We start from the raw sequence: 22521 nt of genomic DNA, 5'->3' as shown, positions 1-22521 counted from the left end.
ATCATATCCAGTTGTGATGTCAGGTAATTTTGCTGGAAAGTAAGTGTGTTCTTCTGTTCTGTACTTTGTGCTCTCTCCAGAGCAGGGTGCCATTTTGTACATGTTGTATCTATGTGTCTGGCTGGTTTGGAGCCTCTTAAGTGACATAAGAAGTATGGTACCTAACATCCTAACTCTTCCCTCTCTGTAAATCATAAATAATAAGGTTGTGCCAAATAGCAACAAAACCCTTTTTCTCTGTTAAACATATGGGTCCAATAAAAGCCGTTGAGATTTGCTGGCTTTAGCTTAACTACTTACAGTGAGATGCAACCGTTTCTCACAGAGTGCTCACCCCTCATCATGTTCAGCGACAGTCCTTGGGGTTCTTGTGCAAAGCTGCAGAGAAAGAGCCAGTTACTTTAGGCAGAAGAGCAGGGGCATTAATATAGGACTGGATTTTGCAAACATTGGGTCTCAGATACATTTCATAATTTATCTCAACTTTGTCTCAACTGTTCATTCATTTTAGCTATTGTGGAACAAATTAATAGATAACACATAAATAAATGCGTTAGCTGTGGTCCGGTTGACCTTTTTTAAATATGGAAAAGAAGAGCTTTATTTAAATTTCACTTTTTAGGCATTTTGTCCACTTTTTTCTATTATTTAAGAATGTAAAATTGTTCTCTTGTACTATGTAAAAACACGCAGTGGGGCCATGTGGCCTGTTGGTCAGTAATATTCTGAGCCCTACCACAGGGAAGGAGTGGGTGTGTTAAATTTTCTTTCTACAGAGCTTTTGCTACATTTTGAGAGTGTCTGTGATGGTTTATAAACTCCAAATTCCCATAAGCCTTTGTGTCTATTCTTTGGAGGTGGATTTCCAGGCTAAATTAAGCCTACATGCTGAGCAAAGGAAGTTAATGGAAGTTGACTAGGTTGATGAGACAAATGGTTACTGTAGGGCAGCTAACTAATACAGCATTTGTCCTGATTTGCTTTCTGTTCTTTCCATCTCCTCAATGATTGAGGTTATGGTTTTAAAGGACTCAGGTTCTAGTTAAGGAAATGATGTAAGGTGTAACTGGTCGTCCAACATGTTTTGACATAATTGCTATTTGAGGGTTTCTCAATGCTATTCAGATTTGAGGAATAGTTCTCATCTAATTTTTATCATTTTTATAAGAACTGTTTATCTCCTGTATCACCAGCTGGACACAGATGGGTTTGGATTACTCTAGACAGGCTTGCACTTCTCCTTCTGGGGAGGAGAAGCCGTAAGCCTACACTCTGGCTTCTCCAGTAGCAGTACATGCGGTAATTTTTCCAGGGTGTCTGACTAGAATCCTTAGTGATTGTTAGGTTTTTAATCCTCTTGCTATTATCTTAAAAGTTGTCCAAAAAGTAATAGGTCTGGTATAAAACTTTCATCTCTATTTTTTAAAAATGATTTATTTTTTGAGGTTATAATTATACCATCTCACTTCCCTTTCTTTCTTCCAAGCCCTCCCATGCGGTATTTTTTCCTTCCTCTTTTTCAAATTCATGGTCTCTTGTTTGCTTTAATTGTTGTTACATACAGATAGGTATTATGTTCACAAGTACAGCTTGCCCAGTCTTTGTAATGTTATGTGTATGTGTGTTTTCACTACAGTAAGTGTAGTCCCCACCTCTCATTAAGGAAACTTCTCCAGTTTCAGGTTTTTATTTGTTTGTTTCTCATGCATTGGTGTTTTGTTTGTCTGCATTAAGTGTGTTGGTCCCCTAGAACTGGAGTTACAGACAGCTGTGCGCTGCCATATGGGTGCTGGGAATTGAACCTGGGTCCTCTAGAAGAGCAGCTAGTGCTCTTAACCACAGAGCCATCTCTCTAGCCCCCAGTTTTGTTTTATTAGGCTTAAATGAAGTGTCCCTTTGTGATGTGATGAACTGGGTGGTAAGCAGTCACTTTATCACTCATGGTCTGGCTTGGTAAATCTTTTTAAAACTTGGCATTTGCTGTAGTTTGATGCTCAGTATATGGTTCTAACCTTATTCTCAGTAGTAGTATGCTCACCACAAAAAGTTTAGGAATGCCTTTGTGGTTACTACCTATCAAACAGGATGGAATGGCAGATTCCTAGTCATCTCAGTTGATTACTTTTTTCTTCTCCAAAGTTAGGGTACTTTAGCTTAAACATTTGGTGAGTGAGAGGTGATGGATAATCGAGATTCAACTTTTTCTGCCCATTTCTCTTTTTACAGCTCACGCACAGGACAAAGTACTTTCTTTCTCACACATGTAAAGCAGTATTACTATAGATAGATTCAGTTTTGAAGGGACACAAATAAAACAGTTCGTAGGCACATGAAAGGGGATCAGATGAGTATAATGAAAAAAACAAAACAAAACAAAACGAAACCAGAGGACAAGAAAGGAAAAAGAAAAAGGCCCATAGTGTTGGCTCTTAGCATCATTCTTTCCAAGATCAAAGGACTCAGTACATGGATTCATGCCGTGTGCAGCCATTGACCAGGCTCTGCCGTACGATTCACTTGGGATGAAGCTGATATCTATATTTTTCTTTCAAGCGGGTGCTAGAGTTGGGTTATAAAAGAGAAAAGAGAGCTTTGTCGTTTAGTTACCATAAATCAAAAGGAACACAGAATTCCTCTGCAGCCTTTGCTTTGTAAGTTGTGACATCTTAGCTTTTCCTTACCCAAAGGAATTGATTCCCAGTCTGGACTATGTTGAGAAGTATGTGCTGAGGCCAGTGTTACTTGTTGTGCCCAGTTCTGAGCCCTTGGCCTTGGCCATCCCTCATCTTTCTTTCTGACAAAATTTTATGAAGGTGCTTGCTCTCTTATTTCCTGACCCTTACTACTCACCACTGCCATTACAGAAGTCAGCATCTTGAGTCGATTGCTGCTTGCGTTTTTGGTTGACATTGTGACATAATAGCGAAAAGTGCCATATTGAAACAGGATGACTTCGTTTAATCGTGCTGTTACAAGCTTTGTGACCTGTAGCTTGAGTTTTCCTGCCTGGCCCACAGTCAGGACAAATCTCTCTCACCTGCTAGTCCCACAGCCGTCAGACCCGACCAAGTAAACACAGAGACTTATATTGCTTACAAACTGTATGGCCGTGGCAGGCTTCTTGCTAACTGTTCTTACAGCTTAAATTAATCCATTTCTATAAATCTATACCTTGCCACGTGGCTCGTGGCTTACCGGCATCTTCACATGCTGTTTGTCATCGTGGCGGCTGGCAGTGTCTCTCTGACTCAGCCTTCCACTTCCCAGCTCTATTCTCCTCCTTGTCCCGCCTATACTTCCTGCCTAGCCACTGGCCAATCAGTGATTTATTGACCAATCAGCAACACACTTGACATACAGAGAACATCCCACAGCAGTGACCAGAATCAAATTTGTTGATTTTTGAATCATCCTTTTGATACTTGTTCAGGGTCATGTGAACTAGCCGTGACCTCATGACCTGAACATACATCTTCTGGCTTCACATCCTACAGCAGGCATGTGAAAAGCACTCGGAGAGGGCCTCCTCATATGTGCTGGCCTTACTAATGTTCTTTTTTAGTTACTGAATTTCAGTGATGTCTATAGAATTAGTGTTCAAGGAAGAAAGGCTTATAATACCGTTATTTATGGTACTGATGATATTTGGTATCCATGTGTTTTTTTCCTTCCTTCCTTCCTTCCTTCCTTCCTCCCTCCCTCCCTCCCTCCCTCCCTCCCTCTCTCCCTTCCTTCCTTCATTCCTTCCTTCCTTCCTTTCTCTCTTTTTTTTTTTCCCTCCCCTGAGACAGAATTTCTCTGTGAAACAGTCCTGGCTGTCCTGGAACTCACTCTGTAGACCAGACTAGCCTTGAACTCACAGAAACTGGATTTCATTTCTTGGTGGATTGATTGAGTAGTCACATGACTTTGGTATGGGAAGCAAAATAGCCCTGGGAGCTATCTTGAAAAGCTCCAAGAGTGTGGTCGTGGGGCTGTCTCTTGTAATCTGCGGGTTCTGTTGCTTTCCCTCTTTATGGTGACTGGGAATGTGTGCTGTGAGCGTGCCCTGACCTGAAGACAGAGTGGAAGGTCAGAAATGGCCCTTGAATTGAGTGCTGTTTTCCAGCTTGCTCATATTTGCCTCCTATTTCTACTAGTCACAAGAAATAAATATGCTAAGGCAGTTCAGGCTACATGCTACCGTCTTACCTAGGGATTCATATTTTAGAGAGGTAACTTAGGGTAAGTTTTCTGAACTTCAGGGCCAAGAATCCTTGACTAATTATTCAGAGCTTCGGTTTTCATTATGTTCACCTGCATTAACTTACCTCGTCACTTTGCCATGAGCACCTGTCATGATATTTATGGGTTAAAATGGATGAATTTCCTTTGTAGAGAATCACTTAAGAACTTTCATGTATTGCAGAGCTCTTTGTCTTGCAGCTTTAGCTGCACTTTTTGGGCTGACTTAAAACATCCTTATTACTTTGTCCACACATGGTAATGCATCACTGTGCAGCACACTTTGTCTGTGTCTTTATGTACACACGGTAGTGCGTCTTTGGACAGAACACCTTCTTTGTGTCTTTGTCCACACATTACTTAGTACCTTATTGTCCTGCTAGCAGATTAAAGGCTCTCTCTGTACTATAAGCTTTATCATGTGTTCCAATGTCTGGACTAGTTCTCCCTTTTAAAATCATTTGTTTTTCCACATGAGCCTTGGTGTTGACTTGTTTCCTTCTGTGAAAAGATGCTAGTATTTGCCGAGTTATTGCATTGACTGTGTTGACTTCTCTATCTGAGAACACATTGTATTTTCTACGTGGTTTATAGTGACTCGTGTGTCACTTGAACCCTGAGCTGGAGGATTCAGCTAGTTGAGGATGCTCTGTCTCCAATTCATGCCTGCTCAGGGATTACAGACATGTAATTTATTACTGTCATTTATATGGTGCTGGGGATCTGAACTCCAGCCAGGAGGGCTGGCCATTTGTCTCCTGTGGGCTTTGCACAGCTTCCCTCAGTTCTTTTTTCCTAAGCACTTGATTGTAAGACTGTTGAACCTTGAACTCTGTGTAATAGTGCACATTCTTTTTTATGAACTTTGTCATATTCTTAAAAGTTGCTTGTATATTAAGTTGTAAGACAAAAATGTCTATCTGATTATATTGCTATAAATCAGTAGCTTACCATGAAAAACAAAGGAATAAAAGCCCTCTACACTCAGAAATTTAATACTTCCTATTAAAACAACTTCTGATATAAGGGGCAATATAAGCTTAAAAGAAAAGAAGTTTGCAAAAATGAAAATAAAGATACAATATATTCTTGGCTTGCATTCAAGAAATGGTCAAAGGAAACTTAGTTGCACTAAAGACATCAGTAAACAAATTTTAAGAAGTTTTTTTTTTTTTTTTTTTTTTTTTTTTAGAAGTATTAGGGAAATTTATTAAGGTAAATTGGTGAAATACACTCATGAATACAGAACAGAGTAGACAGCTGAAGTCATCCTCTGATCTGACCGGGAGCAAATACACCTTGCAGGCGGGAGCAGGGAGCAGGGGCATATGACCCTTCTCCCTCTCCTTTTAAGAGGTCATGTGCAACAGCAGAAAGCACCACCTCCTTCGGGACCTATAGCCTAAGGTCATGGATGGAGCAAATACCACTACAGGAGAATTCACTTTAAAAAAAAAAAAAAAAAAGAATCCCGATGTTCAAGAGATGACTCACCTGGTAATGCACTTGCTGTATAAGTGTGAAGACTGGAGTTCAGATACCCATCACCATGTAAATGACAGTAATAAATTACATGTCTGTAATCCCTGAGCAGGCATGAATTGGAGACAGAGCATCCTCAACTAGCTGAATCCTCCAGCTCAGGGTTCAAGTGAGACACCCTGACTCAATATATAATGTGGGGAGTGATCAAGGAAGACACCTGTCATGCAATCTCTGGCCTCCACACACATGTACACATGTGAAAAGGCACATACACACACACACACACACACACACACGCACGTACACCAGATTCACAGAAAACTATCACAAATAAATACAGTCCCCCGGAGATGGGCAAGACAACATCCTTTATTCCTTTTTTTTAATTATTTAAGTTTTTTTTTTTTGTTTGTTTTTGTTTTTGTTTTTTGTTTTTTGTTTTTTTTTTTTTTTTTTTTTTGTGGCCTGAGCAGGCGTCTCCATGACGGGTAACGTGACCTGCTGACTTCCCACTTTACCTAAGTCGGAAGCTCATTTATTAGTAAAATGGGGACCTGTAGGGCCCTGGCCCCGATTTGGGTAACTGTTGCCTTGCTTGCTGACCTTGACCTTGATATCCTCCCTATGCTAATTCCCTGCTGGGTTTCACCCTCCTGAATACTTAAGGGAAGTTCCTTGTCTATGTATCCTGCATAATGGGCGTTAACAGCTTAGATGCAAGATTGTAAAACATCTGTTTCGAATTTCTGCCCTCCAGGTTTAGATGTTTTAATGAATGAGTTCCCCAGCTTATGAAAGAATGAATAAACAAAAAACAAATCAAAAGAATGTGCTGGCTTTTATCCTGGTTAGGTGGAGAAGTATTTAGGTCAATCTTGTTTAAGGGATCTAGGTACGAGTAGGATTTCTGCACTGCCTAGAGTTGGGAGTGTTTGTTATCATAGTTAGCACTATGCTGATTTTTGTGTGTGCATTGTTAACACCTAAAGAAACCACCATGAAAACTATACACAGCCATCTACTTAAGACACAAGTCATAAATCAAGATGGGATTCTGAAAATGTCCATGTGGTTCACAGGAAGACAATAGATATCGTATGGAACCTGAGAAAGTAATTTCACAGACATTTCTCTACTTTAACCTGGTAGCCTAGGATAGAAAGTCCTGTCTTCCAAGGTCCTTCATTGTTTTTGTTATCAAGTAAGGCTTTTTTGTTTTACATAAACTTCAGGAATGGGAAGACTTTCCTAGTTACTGCTAATTTAAAGAAATGAGTTTTACTCCTATTCCCTCCCTTGTGTTATATAGAAGGCTCTGTCCTCACTGTTGGTCCTTCAGCATGTGACTTTCCTGCACTGTCACTACTTGTGTAGCCCAGAATGCACCACCAACTCTGAACACCCCACTGAAGGGTCACCGATCCCTCCCTCCTGCTTTTTGAGGATTTTTTTTCCTGTATATACATCATGCTTGCAATCCTCCTGACTCAGCCTCCCTGGTGCCAGGGTTACAGGTGTGTACCACCACCCCAGCTGAGGTGAGACTTTTCTAGGGTGCCTCCTTTAATGGTGGGTAACTGCATGTGAGCTATCCTGCCCTTACTTGCATTCTGTTAGCAGTGAAGAACTACTTTAAGGATGGGGGTGACAGGACCATAGAAAACTCTGAAACCAGATGATTCAAAGAGATGGAAACGATGGCAGTTCTCTCTTTAACACTCAGTCCCCTCTCATCCATTTGACCACACACTGTGAGGTAATATCTTGCCTTTGAGTGATCCGGTGTTGTCCAAACTCTCTGGTCTCCAGAGGGCTCTGCCAAGAGTGTGCGAGTGTGCGGTGGGGAGTTGGGGCTGCTGCCTGCCGTGCCATTTCTAGCCTTGCCTGGGGTTCCTGGTGTCTGGAAGTAGCTCTCTGCATTCTTGAAGTGTCTCCCAGGTTTTGGCTATAGGATGGTTTGACTTTGGCTGATGGTCACACCTAGAGGTGTTGCTCTTTCCTTCTGTGTGGGAGTGAGTTCCAACATGACACTGCCTGGAAGTTGGGAATTATTCATATACTGTAACCCAACTCTGTGGAAACCTAGATTTAAGTTTTCAATTTCCAGGAAAGTTTAACTCTTATATGTTAAGCAAGGAAATTTAGTGACCAGAAACTGTATCCAAAGTGACGAGGGTTATTATCAATAGAACCAGCAGTGAAGGTCCCCTCATTCGGTGTAGTGGGGAAAAAAAAGACGAATTTTGCTTCAGAAAAAGTTTAAATTGAAATTTTTATTATGTATTTCCTCAATTATTTTAATATTCTTCTTCTTGTTTCTAGTTTGCTTAAATTCATTTTATTACAGCCCTGCCTTAAGATCCTCTTTTGTTGTTCATGTTCTGTGGGTTTTGTTGAGACAACTTTACTTGGTAGCCCAGGCTTGCGTACAACCAACTGTTTTGATTATTACTCAACTGCAGTGATTGTCTAGCCACGACACCTCAGTCCCAGTTTATCTCTGTGGTTTTTTATTTTATCACAGTAAAAGCAACTGTAATACAAAGTTGTAAACTGAAGCAGTCATTAAACAAAACCATTGCTAGGCGTGCACGGTGACTGTGTGTGTGTTGTACACTGGATTGAGACATGTGTTTCCCTCACCCTCACCCCTTCCAACTGCATTGTTGGTTTGCAAAGCAACTTATTTAAATATACTTTTTGTTTTTTGTTTTTCCCCAGAGGGAAGTGTAACATCTCCCATTTTTCTGACATATTTGCTGCTCGAGAGTTTAAAGCCCGAGTGGACTCATTTTTCTACATATTAGGCTACAACCCTGAGACAAGGTAAGTGAATCACTTATGCCCATTCAGAGTTTTTCCTTTTCTCACTTACATGTGTATGTACTTGTTCGTTTACGCATCTATACTGAAGTTAGTAAGGTACCAAAAAATGACTCCAAAATCCTGTGTAAACCTCATAGTTAGTGCCTTCAGCATGTGGCTTGTCGTTTGCTTTTCCTTTTATTAGGCAAGAAAAGGTGCAAAGTAAGGGTGTAGAGAGGAGGGATAAGGATAGAGCACATCTGTCGGTCTGTGCTTTGAACCTCTGGTAGATCATTTCCTTCATGCAGACTTTGTTAAGCCTTCCATAATGTGTTGGAAACAGACATGTCTGGCTGGAGAGATGGCTCAGAGGTTAAGAACACTAGCTGCTCTTCCAGAGGTCCTGAGTTCAATTTCCAGCAACCACATGGTAGCTCACAATCATCTATAATGGGATCTGGTGCCCTCTTCTGGCGTGCAGGCAGAACACTGCATACTAAATAAATAAATAAATAAATAAATAAATAAATAAATAAATAAATAAATAAATAAATAATCTTTTAAAAAAAAGAAAGGAAAGAGACAAGTCAGTTTGGAAAGGTTGTTAGTTCTTTCTTGTTTAGTTTGCTTTAGGTAATGAGATCTCAGGAACATTCACTAAAAGGTCTGGTGAGACCAGTAGTAGGAAATGGACAGTACCTGTTCCCGCCATTTTGGTAAGGTGTACATGAGTAACAGAATAATAAGTATTTACATGTGTAAGGAGTCTTTTTCTGTCCCACCAGCCAGTTCTCAAATAATGACATGGAGACTTCTTTAATCATGAGATCTCGACTTATAGCCTAGGCTTGTTCCTAACTAGCCCTTATAACTTAACCCATTTCTGTTAATCAGCATTCTGTCACACACCGCCCATCCTGCTTCTGTGTCTCCTGGTGGTCTCTTGAGCACCTAGATTCATCGCCTGCCTAGGTATTGGCCATTCAATTCTTTATTAAACCAATCACAGCAATATGTCTTCACACAGTGTACAAATATCTCACAACATATATGAAAGGTAGTGAGTGGCTATGAAAAATACACTTCACCAAAAAGGCACACATCCTGAAAGTGGAAGATGGCCCTAGTCCTGGTTAGCTTGAACTTTAACTTGACAAAGCCTAAAGTCATCTGAAAGGAGAATCTCATTGAGGACTTAACTGGGTCAGATTGACTTATAAGCATGTCTCTCAGGGGTTGACTTGATTGCTGATTGATTCTGGAGGATCCAGCGTACTGTGGTTAGCACCATTTCTTAGGCAGGTGATCTTGGGCTGTATAAGAAAGCTAGATAAGGGCTGGAGAGATGGCTCAGCAGTTAAGATCTCTGGCTGTTCTTGTAGAGGTCCTGAGTTCAATTCCCAGCAACCACATGGTTGCTCCCAACCACCTGTAATGAGATTTGGCGCCCTCTTCTGGCCTTCAGGCATACATGCATGCAGAACACTATACATGATAAATAAATCTTTTTTTTTTAAAGAAAGAAAGGAAGAAAGCAAGCAAGCTAGATAAGCTGGATGGTGGTGTTGGTCACCTTTAGTCTCAGTACTCAAGAAGAAGAGGCAGGCGGATCTCTTGAGTTTGAGGCCAACCTGATCTACAGAGTGAGTTCCAGGACAGCCAGGCCTGTTACACAGAGAAACCCTGTCTTGTGGAAAAACAAAGAAAGAAAGAAAAACTAGCTAAGGGAATGGAGAGATGGCTCAACAGTCAAGAGTGCTTGCTATGCTTACAGAGGACCCAAGTTCGGTTCCCAGCACTCACATGGTGACTCAGAACTACCTATAACTTCAGTTACAGAAAAAGAATCTCATACCCTTTTCTAGCCTCTGTAGGTTTCTGCACACACATGCTACTCATAAACTAATGTAGGCAAACACAAGTACACATAAATAAAATTAATTTAAAAACCTAAATAAATTTTTTAGAAGACAGAGAGAAAAAAGAAAAGCCAGGTGGTGGTGGCACAGACCTTTAATCCTAGTACTCGGGAGGCAGAGGCAGGTGGATCTCTGAGTTTGAGACCAGCCTGATTTATAGAGCAAGTTCCAGGACAGCCAGGCTGCAAAGAGAAACCTTGTCTTGAAAAATCAAAAAAAGAAAAGTAAAGAAAGCTAATTAGGTATGTCTTCATGGTTACTGCTGTCCTTCTTTGGCTATGAAGTGAGTTTCTTGGTTAGATTTGCTGCTTGTGTGGAATGGCAAGCAGGGTTGCCTTGAAGTTCCTTCAGTGATGATCTAGAGTTGTAGGCTAAAACAAACCTTTCTTTCCCTATGCTGCTTTTTGTCAGAATGTTTTATCACAACAAAAATGAAACCAGAACACCTGTTAGCATGCCAATCACCTGGACACTGAAAACAAGCAGGGAGAGCCCTGGTTCCATGTGCTAAAATGATGCCAAGCCTTAGAAGAGATGAAGGTCACTGTGCAGCAGCAAAGGGAACAGTTTATTTGGAGATTTTTGTTGTTTTCAGTCACACACACACACAGACACACACACACACACCCCACAGGGTCTCACTACGTAGACCTAGCTGGCCTGAAACTCATAGAGACCTACCTGCTTCTGCCTCCTGAGTACCAGGATTAAAGGCACCAGGCTCCATTAGGAGATTATAACAGTTGCAAATAGATGTGCACTGAACATTGAGGCTAAAACAAATACTGCTTCACAGAAAGGTCCAGATAGGTAGAAATAAAAATGATAATGGGTGATTTTTAGTAGCTCATTGTCATCAATGAATATGGTCATCCACATCTCCTGTTCCAACTCCACAAATCAACAAAGAAACTTCAGGGTTAGAACCACACTGCAGAGCAAAGGGATTTAACAGATGCCTAGAAAACAACTGCAAAACACACAATCTTTCCATAAACAAATACATTTTAGGTCATTACAGAAATCCTTACAGGGGCTGGAGAGATGGTTTGGCAGCGTAGAGCACTTGTTGCTCTCACAGAGGATCTGTATTTGATTCCCAGGATCCACATGATGGCTCCCAACTGTTGCGGCTCCAGTTTAGGAGATTGCACCATTCCCAGGATCTTGGGCCTGTTCCAGGCATGCATATGGTATATGTACATACATCCAGACTGAACACTCATATGTATAAAATAAAATAAGTAAATCTTAAAAATGTATTTTTCAAATCCTAACAAAGAAAAACCATTAAAATGATATTTTAGATTTTATTAACTCATAGCAGATTAAGGTTCAAAACCAATAGCAAAAGAAATTACAGAAACTATGGGCTCAGGAGATAGCTCAGCCAGGAAAACGCTTGCTTGGCACACATGAGGATCCAAATTCAGTCTGCAGAACCCATGTAAATAAAAGCATGCATTGTGGTGCTTTCCCTTACAATCCTAGCATCAGGGAGGCAGAAACTGGAGCTTGATGGTCAGCCAGTCTAGTCTAGTTGGCAAGTTCCAGGTCAATAAAAAGACCTTCTTGGTCAGGAGGTGGTAGCATACAACATTTAATCCCAGCACTCAGGAGGCAGAAACAGGCAGATCTCTGAGTTCGAGGTTAGCGTGGTCTACAGAGAGAGTTCCAGGACAGCCAGGACTACATAGACCCTTCAAAAGAAACAGAGTTGGTGTCTTCTGGCTTGTGCACACATGTGAATGAAAACACACACACACACACACACACACACACACACACACACACACACACACACACACACACTCTATACACATACTCATGAATGAACAGTGGGTCATTGAAGAAATTAGAGCTGGAATTTAAAAATTCTTAAAAGCACATGAAAATGAAAACACTACTTAACTGAACCTCTGGGATGCCATGAAGGCAGTTCTACAAAGACATGTACTGCTATGAAGGCTTACATTAAATATCAAGAGACAGCTGTATGTTACATGCAGCATTCTAGACACTGCCCTCTTGCAAAATTACTCAATAAACTATTCTTGCTTTAAAAACCACAGAGATATCGACATTAACATTAGGTTTAATGATGCACTTCAAGGTCATAGAAAAACAAGAACAAGCCTAACCAACCAAAAACCAGTAGATAGAAATAATTAGGATCCAGAAAGAAATTAATGAAGCAGAGCCTTAAAAACAGTACAATAAGTCAACGAGCTGGTTCTTTGAAAATTTAAATTGACAAGAAGCAACAACTTGGATTAATACATTAGAGATGAAAATTGGAACATTACTTCAGGTAATAATGAAGTCCTGAGAATTATGAGGGAATATGTTGAATAAGCTGTATTTCAGAAGCTGGAAATATTAGGAAAAAATGGATAAATAAATATGATCTCACTAAAACAGCATTCAGTTTGCCTAACACAGGAATGCTAGTTTGAGTTCACTCATACTTTCCTTGGGTAATAAAAGACATGATATTGTACATATTTAAAACTAACATTTCATAATATAAGAGACTGCCCGATCTGGTGGCTCAGGCTTGTAATCGAAGCTACTTGGGAGGTTGAGGCAAGAGGATCACAAGTTCAATATCTACCTTTGCTACAGAGTAAATTTAGAACCAGCCTGGGCAACTTGATAAGACCTTCCCTCCAAATTAAAAGTAGAAAGGGTTTGGAATGTAGCTCAGTGGTAGAATGCTTGCAAAACATGCATAAGGCCCAAGAGTGAGAGAGAGGGACAGTGACTTGCAATGTTACTATCAAATACGTTCTTAGTACATGCATGGCCTATGTTTGAAAATGAAAAGCTCAAATTTCATTTTGCTAGAGAAAACAGACCCTCATAAAGGTAGTAAAAATTGATTCCTGGGCTGGAGAGATGGCTCAGAGGTTAAGAGTACTGGCTGCTCTTCCAGAGGTCCTGAGTTCAATTCCCAGCAACCACATGGTGGATCACAACCATCTCTAATGAGATCTGGTGCCCTCTTCTGGCCTATAGGCATATGTGTAGGCAGAACACTGTATACATAATAAATAAAATTAAAAAAAAAAAAATTGATTCCTTATAGGGCCATCTAAAATGAAGATAAAAACAGTTTAAGTAGGGGCTGGCTCAACTGTTAAAAGCCCTTGCTGTTCTTACAGAGGTCTCAGGTTTGGTTCCCAGAATCCACATTGTTGCTCATGACCATCTGTTACGTCAGTTCCAGGGGATCTGACACCCTCCTCCTCCATGGACACTAGGCTAGCATGTGGTGCATAGACATACATGCAGGCAAACTCATACACATTAAAAAAAAAACTGCAAAAAAAAATTTGGCTAGTTTTTTCTTATACCAATAATGAATTTACCAAGAAGGGGACTCAAGAAAAAAAATTGCATTCACAGTAGCTTTAAAGAAAAACTGGGCTGGACTGGTAGATGGTGACATATGCCTTTAATCCCAGCACTCATCCCAACAGTGGCAGAAGCAGATGGATCTCTGTGAGTTTGAGGCCAGCCAGACCTGTTACACAGAGAAGCCCTGTCTTGAAAAGCCAAAAAACAGGGGGGTGGGGCTGGGTACTGAACTAGCACATGCAGGCTGTGTGTTCAGTCCCTAGTGCCACAGATTTACCCCTTCCCCTGCATACCAGGAATAAACCTAATCAAAGAAGGAAGACTTTTATAATGGAAAATTTAAAAACACTGCACTGGGGCTGGAGTAATGCCTCTTATAAGAACACATAAAGCTCTTCCAGAGGACCTGGGTTCAGTTCCCAGCACCTACATCAGATGGCTTATAACCACCTGTAACTCTAGCTCCTGGAGATCTGACATCCTTGTCTGGTCTCCATGGACACCCAAGTGTACATATAAACACATGTAAATTAAAATAAATATGCAGAAAATAATACAATTTTTAAAGCCCTCTACTCTAAAGACACTTAGAAGAAAAGACCTCCCATGCTTATAAGATTGCAAAATTAATACTGTGTAAATAGCTTATTCCTAAAGCAGTCTGGAACTAGTGTCATCCTCATCACTTTCCATTGATGTTCTTTATAGAACTAAAGGTAATCTTAAAACTTAGGTGGAAGCACCAAGTGTTGTAAGTAACTAAAGCAACTCTAAGCAGAAAGAGCAGCTTGGGGAGGTTTGTGATACCTGACTGGAAGTATACCACAGAGCTAGCTATAGGAACATCAACAGGGTGGTCCTGGCACAGAGTCCAGCTACAGCCACCAGGTTTTCAAAAAAGATGCCAGAACATAGACACAGTTCTCTATAAGACCTGAAACTGAAGAAGACTCTACTAGCTTACTAAATAATAGTAAGAATTGACCAGTGATGTTACATGAAGTAAAATCCTTCTGTAAGCGAAGGAAACAGAGTCTACTAAGTGGGAGAAAGCCCTTTGCTGACTCTACATCTTATGTTTTCTTTGATGAGATGTGAGTGAGGGGAGAGTGAGAGTTAGGAAAGTGGAGGGGATAATGGGAAACAACAGTGTCATGGAGACAAAGGAAAGGCAAACACCCTCATTTTCTCATATGCAGAATTTAAGTCTTTCCAAATATATATATATATAGGACACGAAAGTAGGTGGGTGGCCATGTGGGGGAGGAGTTATATAATGTGTATTTTCTCTCATACATGGAATCTAGCTTTACCTAATGTGAATTTCATTTATAGGACCAATCTATTGCAGCTCAACCAAAGACTGGTGTTTTGGAAAGAAAATACCATATATTTTCTTTTGTTTGCTTTTTAAATCAAGAATACTAATTGTTACAAAACCATCTACAATAATTGGATCTGTGATCTTTTCAACTCTAAAATGCAAAAGATCTGAAAACCTAACAGTTTATGTTCAGTGACACCAGAATTCATTTTGTGACCACACCTCACTTACACTGATCTGAGACTATACTTGTAATTTAGTGTACTTTGTGTAAATTTGCCCATTTTATTAAAAAAAAATGTAGTTATAGCTTAGGTGCTCCTGGGATGCTATATACTATATCATGTGGTCATTATGATTGAAAGTTCCTAACCCTGAAAAACCTCTGACCCTAAGGGTCTCAAATTTAGATAAGGGAATGTGACCCCATCCATTTTCCCTTGTCATTTAAGGAGCTAAACTTTCTGCTCAAATAAAGTGTGAAGGGTGAGTGACATGTGAGAGCTTTCCAGCAGCCTAACCTCGAACCCTCAGTATTCAGCTCTGATTTCAGAGTCTGTTTCTGACATCCACATACTCAGGGAAAATTCACTGGTCTTATGTGAACAAGATTCATCCCACGTTTACTTCTGTGGGTGATTGCTCTCTGCAAAATAGTGTTATTGTGCTTTCCTTTTATATGAAGAATCTAATTCAAACTCTACTGACTACTTACAAAATAAATTTCAGGCTAGGCAGTGATGGCTCACTCCTTTAATCCCAGCAATTGGGAGGCAGACAAGTGGATCTCTGTGAGTTCAAGGCCAGCCTGGTCTACAGAGTAAGTTCCAGGACAGCCAGGGTAGTTACACAGAGAAACCCTATCTCAAAATCCCCACCCCCAAAAAAGGAAAGAAGATCTTGGTAAACAGAACCAGTTAGACCTGCTGTACAGTCAGCCAAAACCCCAGAGTCTTTGGTTGAGCTTGCAATAGATTGGTCTTAACCATGGTTCTTTGTCTCTTTTCACTGGCCTTACTTGCTTCACCTAGTACCTCATATCCATTTAATTGACTGCTTCATCTTTTGAGTTAAGATCAGCCCTGGGAAAGACTGTTTCCTTTTGAATCTGGCATGCCTAGGCTCTAGTCTCATGCGGCCACTTTATCTTTATGTCTGTCAGTGAGGTATTCATTTCCTGGAATCTGTTCTGCATCCATCATGTGAAGGTGGTCATAGTTAACCCTGCAGGTGACTTGTGTAAGGTTTTGGAATTTTTGTAACTTCTTGCTAATTATAGGAGTAGTTATATATTTTCATTGACAAGGTGCTACATTCTTTTTTTTTTTTCCTACACATTCTTTAATCTCCTGAAAGATCTTTGTGCAACTTTGGGGATGAGCCACTAGAGCTGCATAAGCATTTTCTTGGTTGCTCTCATGTCTGAAAGTTTTCCTTGTGCTAAAAGGCCTTCAGCACAATAGGATAAAAGCCCAGATCTGATTATTACAGTAACTTTTTTCCTGAAAACATCCTCAGATATTGAATAAAATATTAAATAAGTCTAGTGTGAGCCTTAGGTCAGGTTTGTTGTTGGTCTCTAGGAAGCCTGTGTGTGACCCAGAAAGTCTGAGGACTCAAGGAGGAGATAATAAAAAGTACACTCATACTGGTGAAGCCCCATGATAGAAAAGTATTTAAGAAGTTTTTGGAAGGATATACCTGTTGGTATTAATGGATTTTTCAGAACCTAGCTCAGTCGGTAGAGCATGAGACTCTTAATCTCAGGGTCGAGGGTTTGTGTCCCACGTTGGGCGCCACTTGTAGCTGGAGAGTTTTCTCGCCAAGCCCCGGCTGTCCGACAGCCCACTTATAAAATAAACACATAGACGCTTATATTATTTAAACTGTTTGGCCTAATGACTTAGGCTTTTTGTTAACTGTTCTTATATCTTAAATTAACCCATTTCTATAAATCTATACCTTGCCACATGGCTTGTGGCTTACCGGCATCTTCACTTGCTGTTTGTCATGGCGGTGGCTGGCAGTGTCTCCCTCTACCTTCCTGTTTTCTCAATTCTCCTCTCTGTTCATCCCGCCTATACTTCCTGCCTGGCTACCGGCCAATCAGTGTTTTATTTATTGACCAATCAGAGCAACACATTTGACATACAGACCATCCCACAGCATATACCCTTGTGCAAGATTGTGCAGGATGGCCACAGATAAACTGAGAATGTTGAGCTTACACTTAGAAATGACGAACATTAAAAGAAAAGTCATTCACCACCAACTAACTATAGTCAGTAAAAGGAACAGCAAATGATGAGGCCAACATCAGATACTAGTGTAAACAAGTGTGTCAGGAATCACTTCTAGGCTGTCACAGGGACCCAGCTCTCTGAGAGCCCCAGTTTCGACTGTTGTCTGGATTTTCAAATGAAGAGTGTAATGGTAGCCACTTCTAGACCTGGGCAAAAGAGGAAGTAGGTAGGACTGCACGCCTTCTCCCTTTGGTGGAGAGCTGGCACAGCTGCCTTTTCTTCCTCCCCAGTAGCCAACAACAGAATGTCAGGTCTGTGCTTTGCAGGTGAATTCTGCCATCGTTGGAGAACAGACACAGGTGGGAAGGCTCTCCTCCTCACTTATTAAGAGTGAGGACTTCAGGCTTGCTCTGGATTTCGGCCATTGGTGTCATCCAGGGAATCTAGTGAGACCAGACAATAATTTTGAAAATATGACTTTCTAAACTTAGAGTAACATTTTATGTGATAGTTCCTATGTTTTTTTTTTTTTTCAGCATTCAGGTGGCTCTATTGAATTATTATTCCATGTTATTTTTTCACGTGAACCTTTCCTATGTGAAAGGGTTTCTTTGGTACCAGTCTCGTTCCGAGGCTCTCCATTTCAGCAGGTCTCGGGGATGTGAACTGCAGCAGTTCTGGGAATGTTCTTCCGGTCTGCCGCCCTGTTTTCCTGTGTTGGGATGTATCTGGTTGCACCCATGCATTCTTGTTCTCCCTCCTCCCTTCTGTCTCCGAAGACCTTTTACACAGCTGAGAGTGGCCTTGAACCCTGAGTGTCTCTCCCCCCCCCCCCGCCCCCCCATGCTATGATTACTAGCAGCACACCTGGCTTAGAACTGAGGCTCCAACTCAGAGCTTGGTGGATGTTGGGCAAGCACTTTTATCACCTGAGTCACATCCTCAGCCCTTGGCATTTCTGGTATGTTGTAGATTATGTTTTCTGCAGCTGAATGTGTAGATTCCTCATCTTAGAATGTGCTTTGTTTCATAGCATATACAAAGGGCCCTGCACATGAGACTGCCAGTAGTATGCTGCTGTGAGAATCTCTAGGTGACTAAGTGTACTTCTGAACAGAAGCAGTTGGTCCTGCCTTTTTTTCCCAATCTTGTCTTTCATGTTTTGGGGGATCTTGTGATCTTCATTTTTTTTTTTTAATTTATAACTAAGTGATGTAAAAATCGCCATTTGATTCGCAGGTGGGAATAACCTACATGTCAGCTGTTTCTTACTTGACAAACAGCTCCTTTGCTCTTTGTGGGAGATGAACACTGGATGAAAAGACGGATTTGTTTTGCAGGGTTTTATCAGAAACTCCCTTGGCTAGTCTGTAGGTAGTGTGAGTAAATACTTTGGTGCTCAGTATTGCTATAAGGTAGCCTTATTTACATGGCTTTAGAAATCCTTCAGAATGAGCTTTTAATAGATTTAGTTTCATGGATAGTGCTGTGAGGGTTTGGCTAAGAGAGTTGAAACAGGGAATATGGAATGTGGGTTTTTTTCCTGGATGCTGAGGTGTTTATAGCGGATGATCTTTTGGTGTGGGGAGGCAAAAGAATGCACATTTGCTTTATGTTGGGGATGGGTGTCAGCCCACCATTATGGTTCATGCTGGGTGAGTACTCTACCTCTGAGTTATACCCCTTCGTCCCCAAGTCCTTGATTTGAACCTTCTAGCTGTTTTTGTTAGAATTCCATTTTTCAGGACCTGACTGAGCTCCTATTCATTACCTGAGGATGATTTATCACTTGGCAATTTGGAGCTCTTTGCATTAAACATAGCATTCTTTCCTGTGTAGTGCCGTCTGTCTCCACTGACTGTACTTAAAGTGGCTAGCTTGCTTGTTTGTTCTTTTTGTCAGGAAAAAAAAATGATTTGGTTGCTTCTTGTGAGCCCTGGTGCTATGCTTAAGTGTGCTGCTGGGTTTCCGTGTTTAATCCCAGGTGCAACCATTCATATCTGGTTTCTCATTTTTGTTCTTTCTTGAAAAAAATGGTTACTTAAAAACATAATCTACTTAAAACTAGGAAAGACAAAAGGAAACTTGGTGTTGTCTCCTGTGGACAGACGCCTCTCCCTGGCTTGGCTTGTGGAGTTCTTTAGTGTTGGCTGTCTGGAATCCCCTTTCTAAGGCCCCACTTCTCTGCACACTAGCTTGGTGTGCTGGGAGAAGCTTTGGAGTCTGTTGGCTGGGCTTTATTTACGGAAACAGCAGGGTTGAGATTGATTGCGTTGTGGAGAGACAGTGTGTGGATGAGGGAGGGTCACAGCACATGCTCAGTCCTGTCAGTGTGAGGGAAGTTTCTGCGTTCTGCGTGAAGGCTTAGGTCATAGCACAAGCTCAGTGAGAGCTCTGTGAGGTCTCTCAGCCTGCATGTGCCTCCATTTTGAGTACTTAGAGTAGAAAAGGGCAGAGTTTTAGCAGTAAGTAGAGATACAGGATCCAGCTAGACTCACCAGAGCCTCTCTTAGTCATGGATGATCCATTCAGCCCCTGCAGGTAGGCGATCTTCCCCTGGCCTCGCGGAGACACTGGCTTTGCTGCTTGAGCTCCTTCTAAAGATGTTTATGAATCATCGCGCCATTCACAGTGCATGTTCCAGAGCCTTTGATTCAGCCAGCTGGCCACGCAGAGGTGGCATTGAGAAGCATAAAATGAGAGCTGTGCGTGGGGTCTACCCAGAGATGAATTAAGCAAATGTAGACTGTGAAGCTTTGTGAGTCTGTCTGTGTCCTCTTCCCCATTCCCTCACCTCCTGTTCTCTTCGGTGATTTTAGCCTGAGTTTGCCCGGTGCATTTGGTAGAGTTTGTCTGTCTTCAAAACCTGCAGAGCAAACCTGCAGGCTGCCTCATTGCCCAGTGCCTTGTAGGGATTGCCGGGCCACAGAGCTGATCTGTTTGGCTGTTTTAGGAAGGGTGGTAGGTGGGCAGCTATTGGTTGCTTTGAAGGTGGGTGGAACTTGTTTTGATTGAGAGCCTGTTTGCTAGAGCAAATTATAATTCTTGTGAGGTGACACATGAGGGAATGGCTGTGGATATAGTTGCAACTGTATCATCTTCAAGTGGGTTTTTAAAAAGGAGCTGTCATGGCACATCAGTTTTTCTGTTTCTTCTGAGGGAGCAAAGCCTTCTCTTTGGAGTTTCCTTCCAGCTTTGGGAGACTAAACACACTGACATCTGTGTTAAAATTCAGATTAATATACTTTTACGTATTGTATGTTTGATTTAGCTTTGTGGTATGTGTGTATTTTGCATGAATTAAGTTCAGTAGGAGAGTGGAAAGGGTTTGGTGCCAAAGAAGGCAGACAAGGCCACACATATTTGGTATCTGTGCCTTAATGTCTGGCCACTAAGTAGCCCTTTCTACCCAGGTGAAGTTATGCTTTTTGTACCTACTGTTTGTAGAGAGAGCCCAGGCAGGTGGCCATCACTGTGGTTTACTAGGGAGCCAGTCAGGATAAGCAGATTTTGCACAATGGAATTCTTACTCAAACAGGGAGTTAGAGAAGTTTGGGATTGCTAGCTGCTTCTCATTTCCTCTCCCCCTTCCCCCGATGGGGTGGGAACAATTTAGAAACAGCAGTCAGGCTCTGCGCAGATGTGAGGACTGCAGAAAGCGCCCTAAGGTAGAATGTGCACCCAGGTGAGGAGAAGTCCACCAAGGAGGGAGGCCTGTGTAAGTGCTCAGCTGGAAACATGGATGTAAGATGTAGAGCTTTGTGTGATGAACTCTAGTAAGAAGAGGCCTCTGACTGGGGCAGGGTTTTAGCAGTGCTAACTTTTAAAATATTCCTAAAGCAGGCTTAATTTTAGAATTAGAGCCAAAGTGATGCTGTATAGAGGAGTGAAGCAGGGTTAGTCTTTGTTGATAGTTCTGTGTTTGATTCCCATTCCTGTGATGGCCCCTTTCTATTTTGACAATGTATATTTGAACAGTGTGTTTAGAAGTTTGAGGATAATACCCAGTATTTCCCAGAGTGCTTGCTTCTGGAACAAGACCATATGTTTGAGTATTTGGGAGAATACTGATTTTTCTGTTGAAAGGTCTTTACATCCTCTTTTTAGTTAAAAAAAAAAAAATTGGGTCAGGGGCTGCTGTTCGTTTGGCTGGCTTTTCTTGGTGTAGACCTGCTTTCATGGTACTTTGGTACAGCCACCTGCCTTGCTGGTGAAGATTTAGAGTTCATGGAAGTACTGTGGATGGCCTCTGGGTTTCAGAGTTGATTTTCTTTTTCTGTGCTTCACATGCAATAAAGTCAGCAGCACTGTTTCCTGTATGTATGCATTTGTTCATTTTCCTGTCTAGAGAAAATATTTTTGGAAAGTTGCTTCTGAACTGCTGTCTCCTGTCCAGGGCTTTGGGGCGTATCTGGTGGTGGAGAAGGTGAAGGATAGCACTGCAGTTGCTCCTGGTTAGTGAGGGCCTTTGTGCAGGTTTATCAGTAGAAAACACGAGCCAGTTCCCTTCTGGCTCATCCCTCACTTGTTGTTCTAGGGAATAGAAGGTCGTGCTTCCTGGGGGCAGTCAGTTGTCAGATCTGCTATCCTGCTGCCTGCCACCTCATTGCCCATGGAGCTAGAACCCTGACTTGAATCTGAGAGAAGCTGAGCATTGCAAGTGTGGGAGCAGCACACGCAGCCTGATCTGGTGGGCAGCCTGGACACACTTCCCATGTGTCATTCATGCCGCTTTTTAATACCATCAGCTTCTCACAACATCTTCCTGGTGTGTTCCCTTGTTGAGGCAGCTCCTCACCTCAGTGTCTGCCATGCTGTTGGCTCTCTAGTGTCACGGGTTCCTGATCCTTTCTTCCTTCTAAGTTCCCTTTTCCTTTCCACTTTGCTTTTTGTCCTCACTGAGCCACGTTCCTCCTACCAAAGACACACTAGTCCTAACCTTGTGGCAGATGTGGACGGGATGGGAGAAGGCAGGAAACACCAGCTAAAGGACGGCTTTGAAAGCATGTACTCATGAGTCTTCTGAAGAAGCACACAGAGTCGATGATCTTCTGTATCATAAAATTTCTGACCCAGGTGCCACAGGTGCTTGGATATATGTTTAAAATAATTGTGAAAGGAAACTTACCTTTTACATTTTGTGTGCCCTGTGATGCTCTGA

At 41.6% G+C, this 22521-nt stretch overlaps 1 protein-coding gene and 1 long non-coding RNA gene across 8 annotated transcripts in view; one reads left to right on the top strand and one right to left on the bottom strand.

Moving 5' to 3' along the window:
* Nucleotides 1-22521, top strand: part of Rere (arginine-glutamic acid dipeptide repeats) — a 363675-nt gene that overhangs the window by 205632 nt on the left and 135522 nt on the right. For 6 of the 7 annotated variants that reach the window (XM_052717717.1, XM_052717716.1, XM_052717712.1 and 3 more), the window contains one exon: nt 8431-8535. In XM_052717717.1, the coding sequence (XP_052573677.1) occupies nt 8431-8535 (105 nt within the window). Of the gene's footprint in view, nt 1-8430; nt 8536-19608; nt 19902-22521 lie in introns of those variants that run through there. The other variant, XM_052717718.1, reaches the window with a different exon arrangement.
* LOC128097310 (uncharacterized) lies at nt 8661-21055 on the bottom strand. The gene is made up of 2 exons (XR_008213837.1): nt 19859-21055; nt 8661-17803 (listed from the first exon to the last, which is right to left on the bottom strand). It is a non-coding gene; the product is annotated as an uncharacterized LOC128097310 (long non-coding RNA).

Source organism: Peromyscus californicus, unplaced genomic scaffold, assembly GCF_007827085.1.
Source record: "Peromyscus californicus insignis strain IS unplaced genomic scaffold, ASM782708v3 Scaffold_5__1_contigs__length_169319896, whole genome shotgun sequence".
Taxonomy (NCBI): Eukaryota; Metazoa; Chordata; class Mammalia; order Rodentia; family Cricetidae; genus Peromyscus; species Peromyscus californicus.
This window is presented reverse-complemented; position numbering and strand designations above follow the sequence as displayed.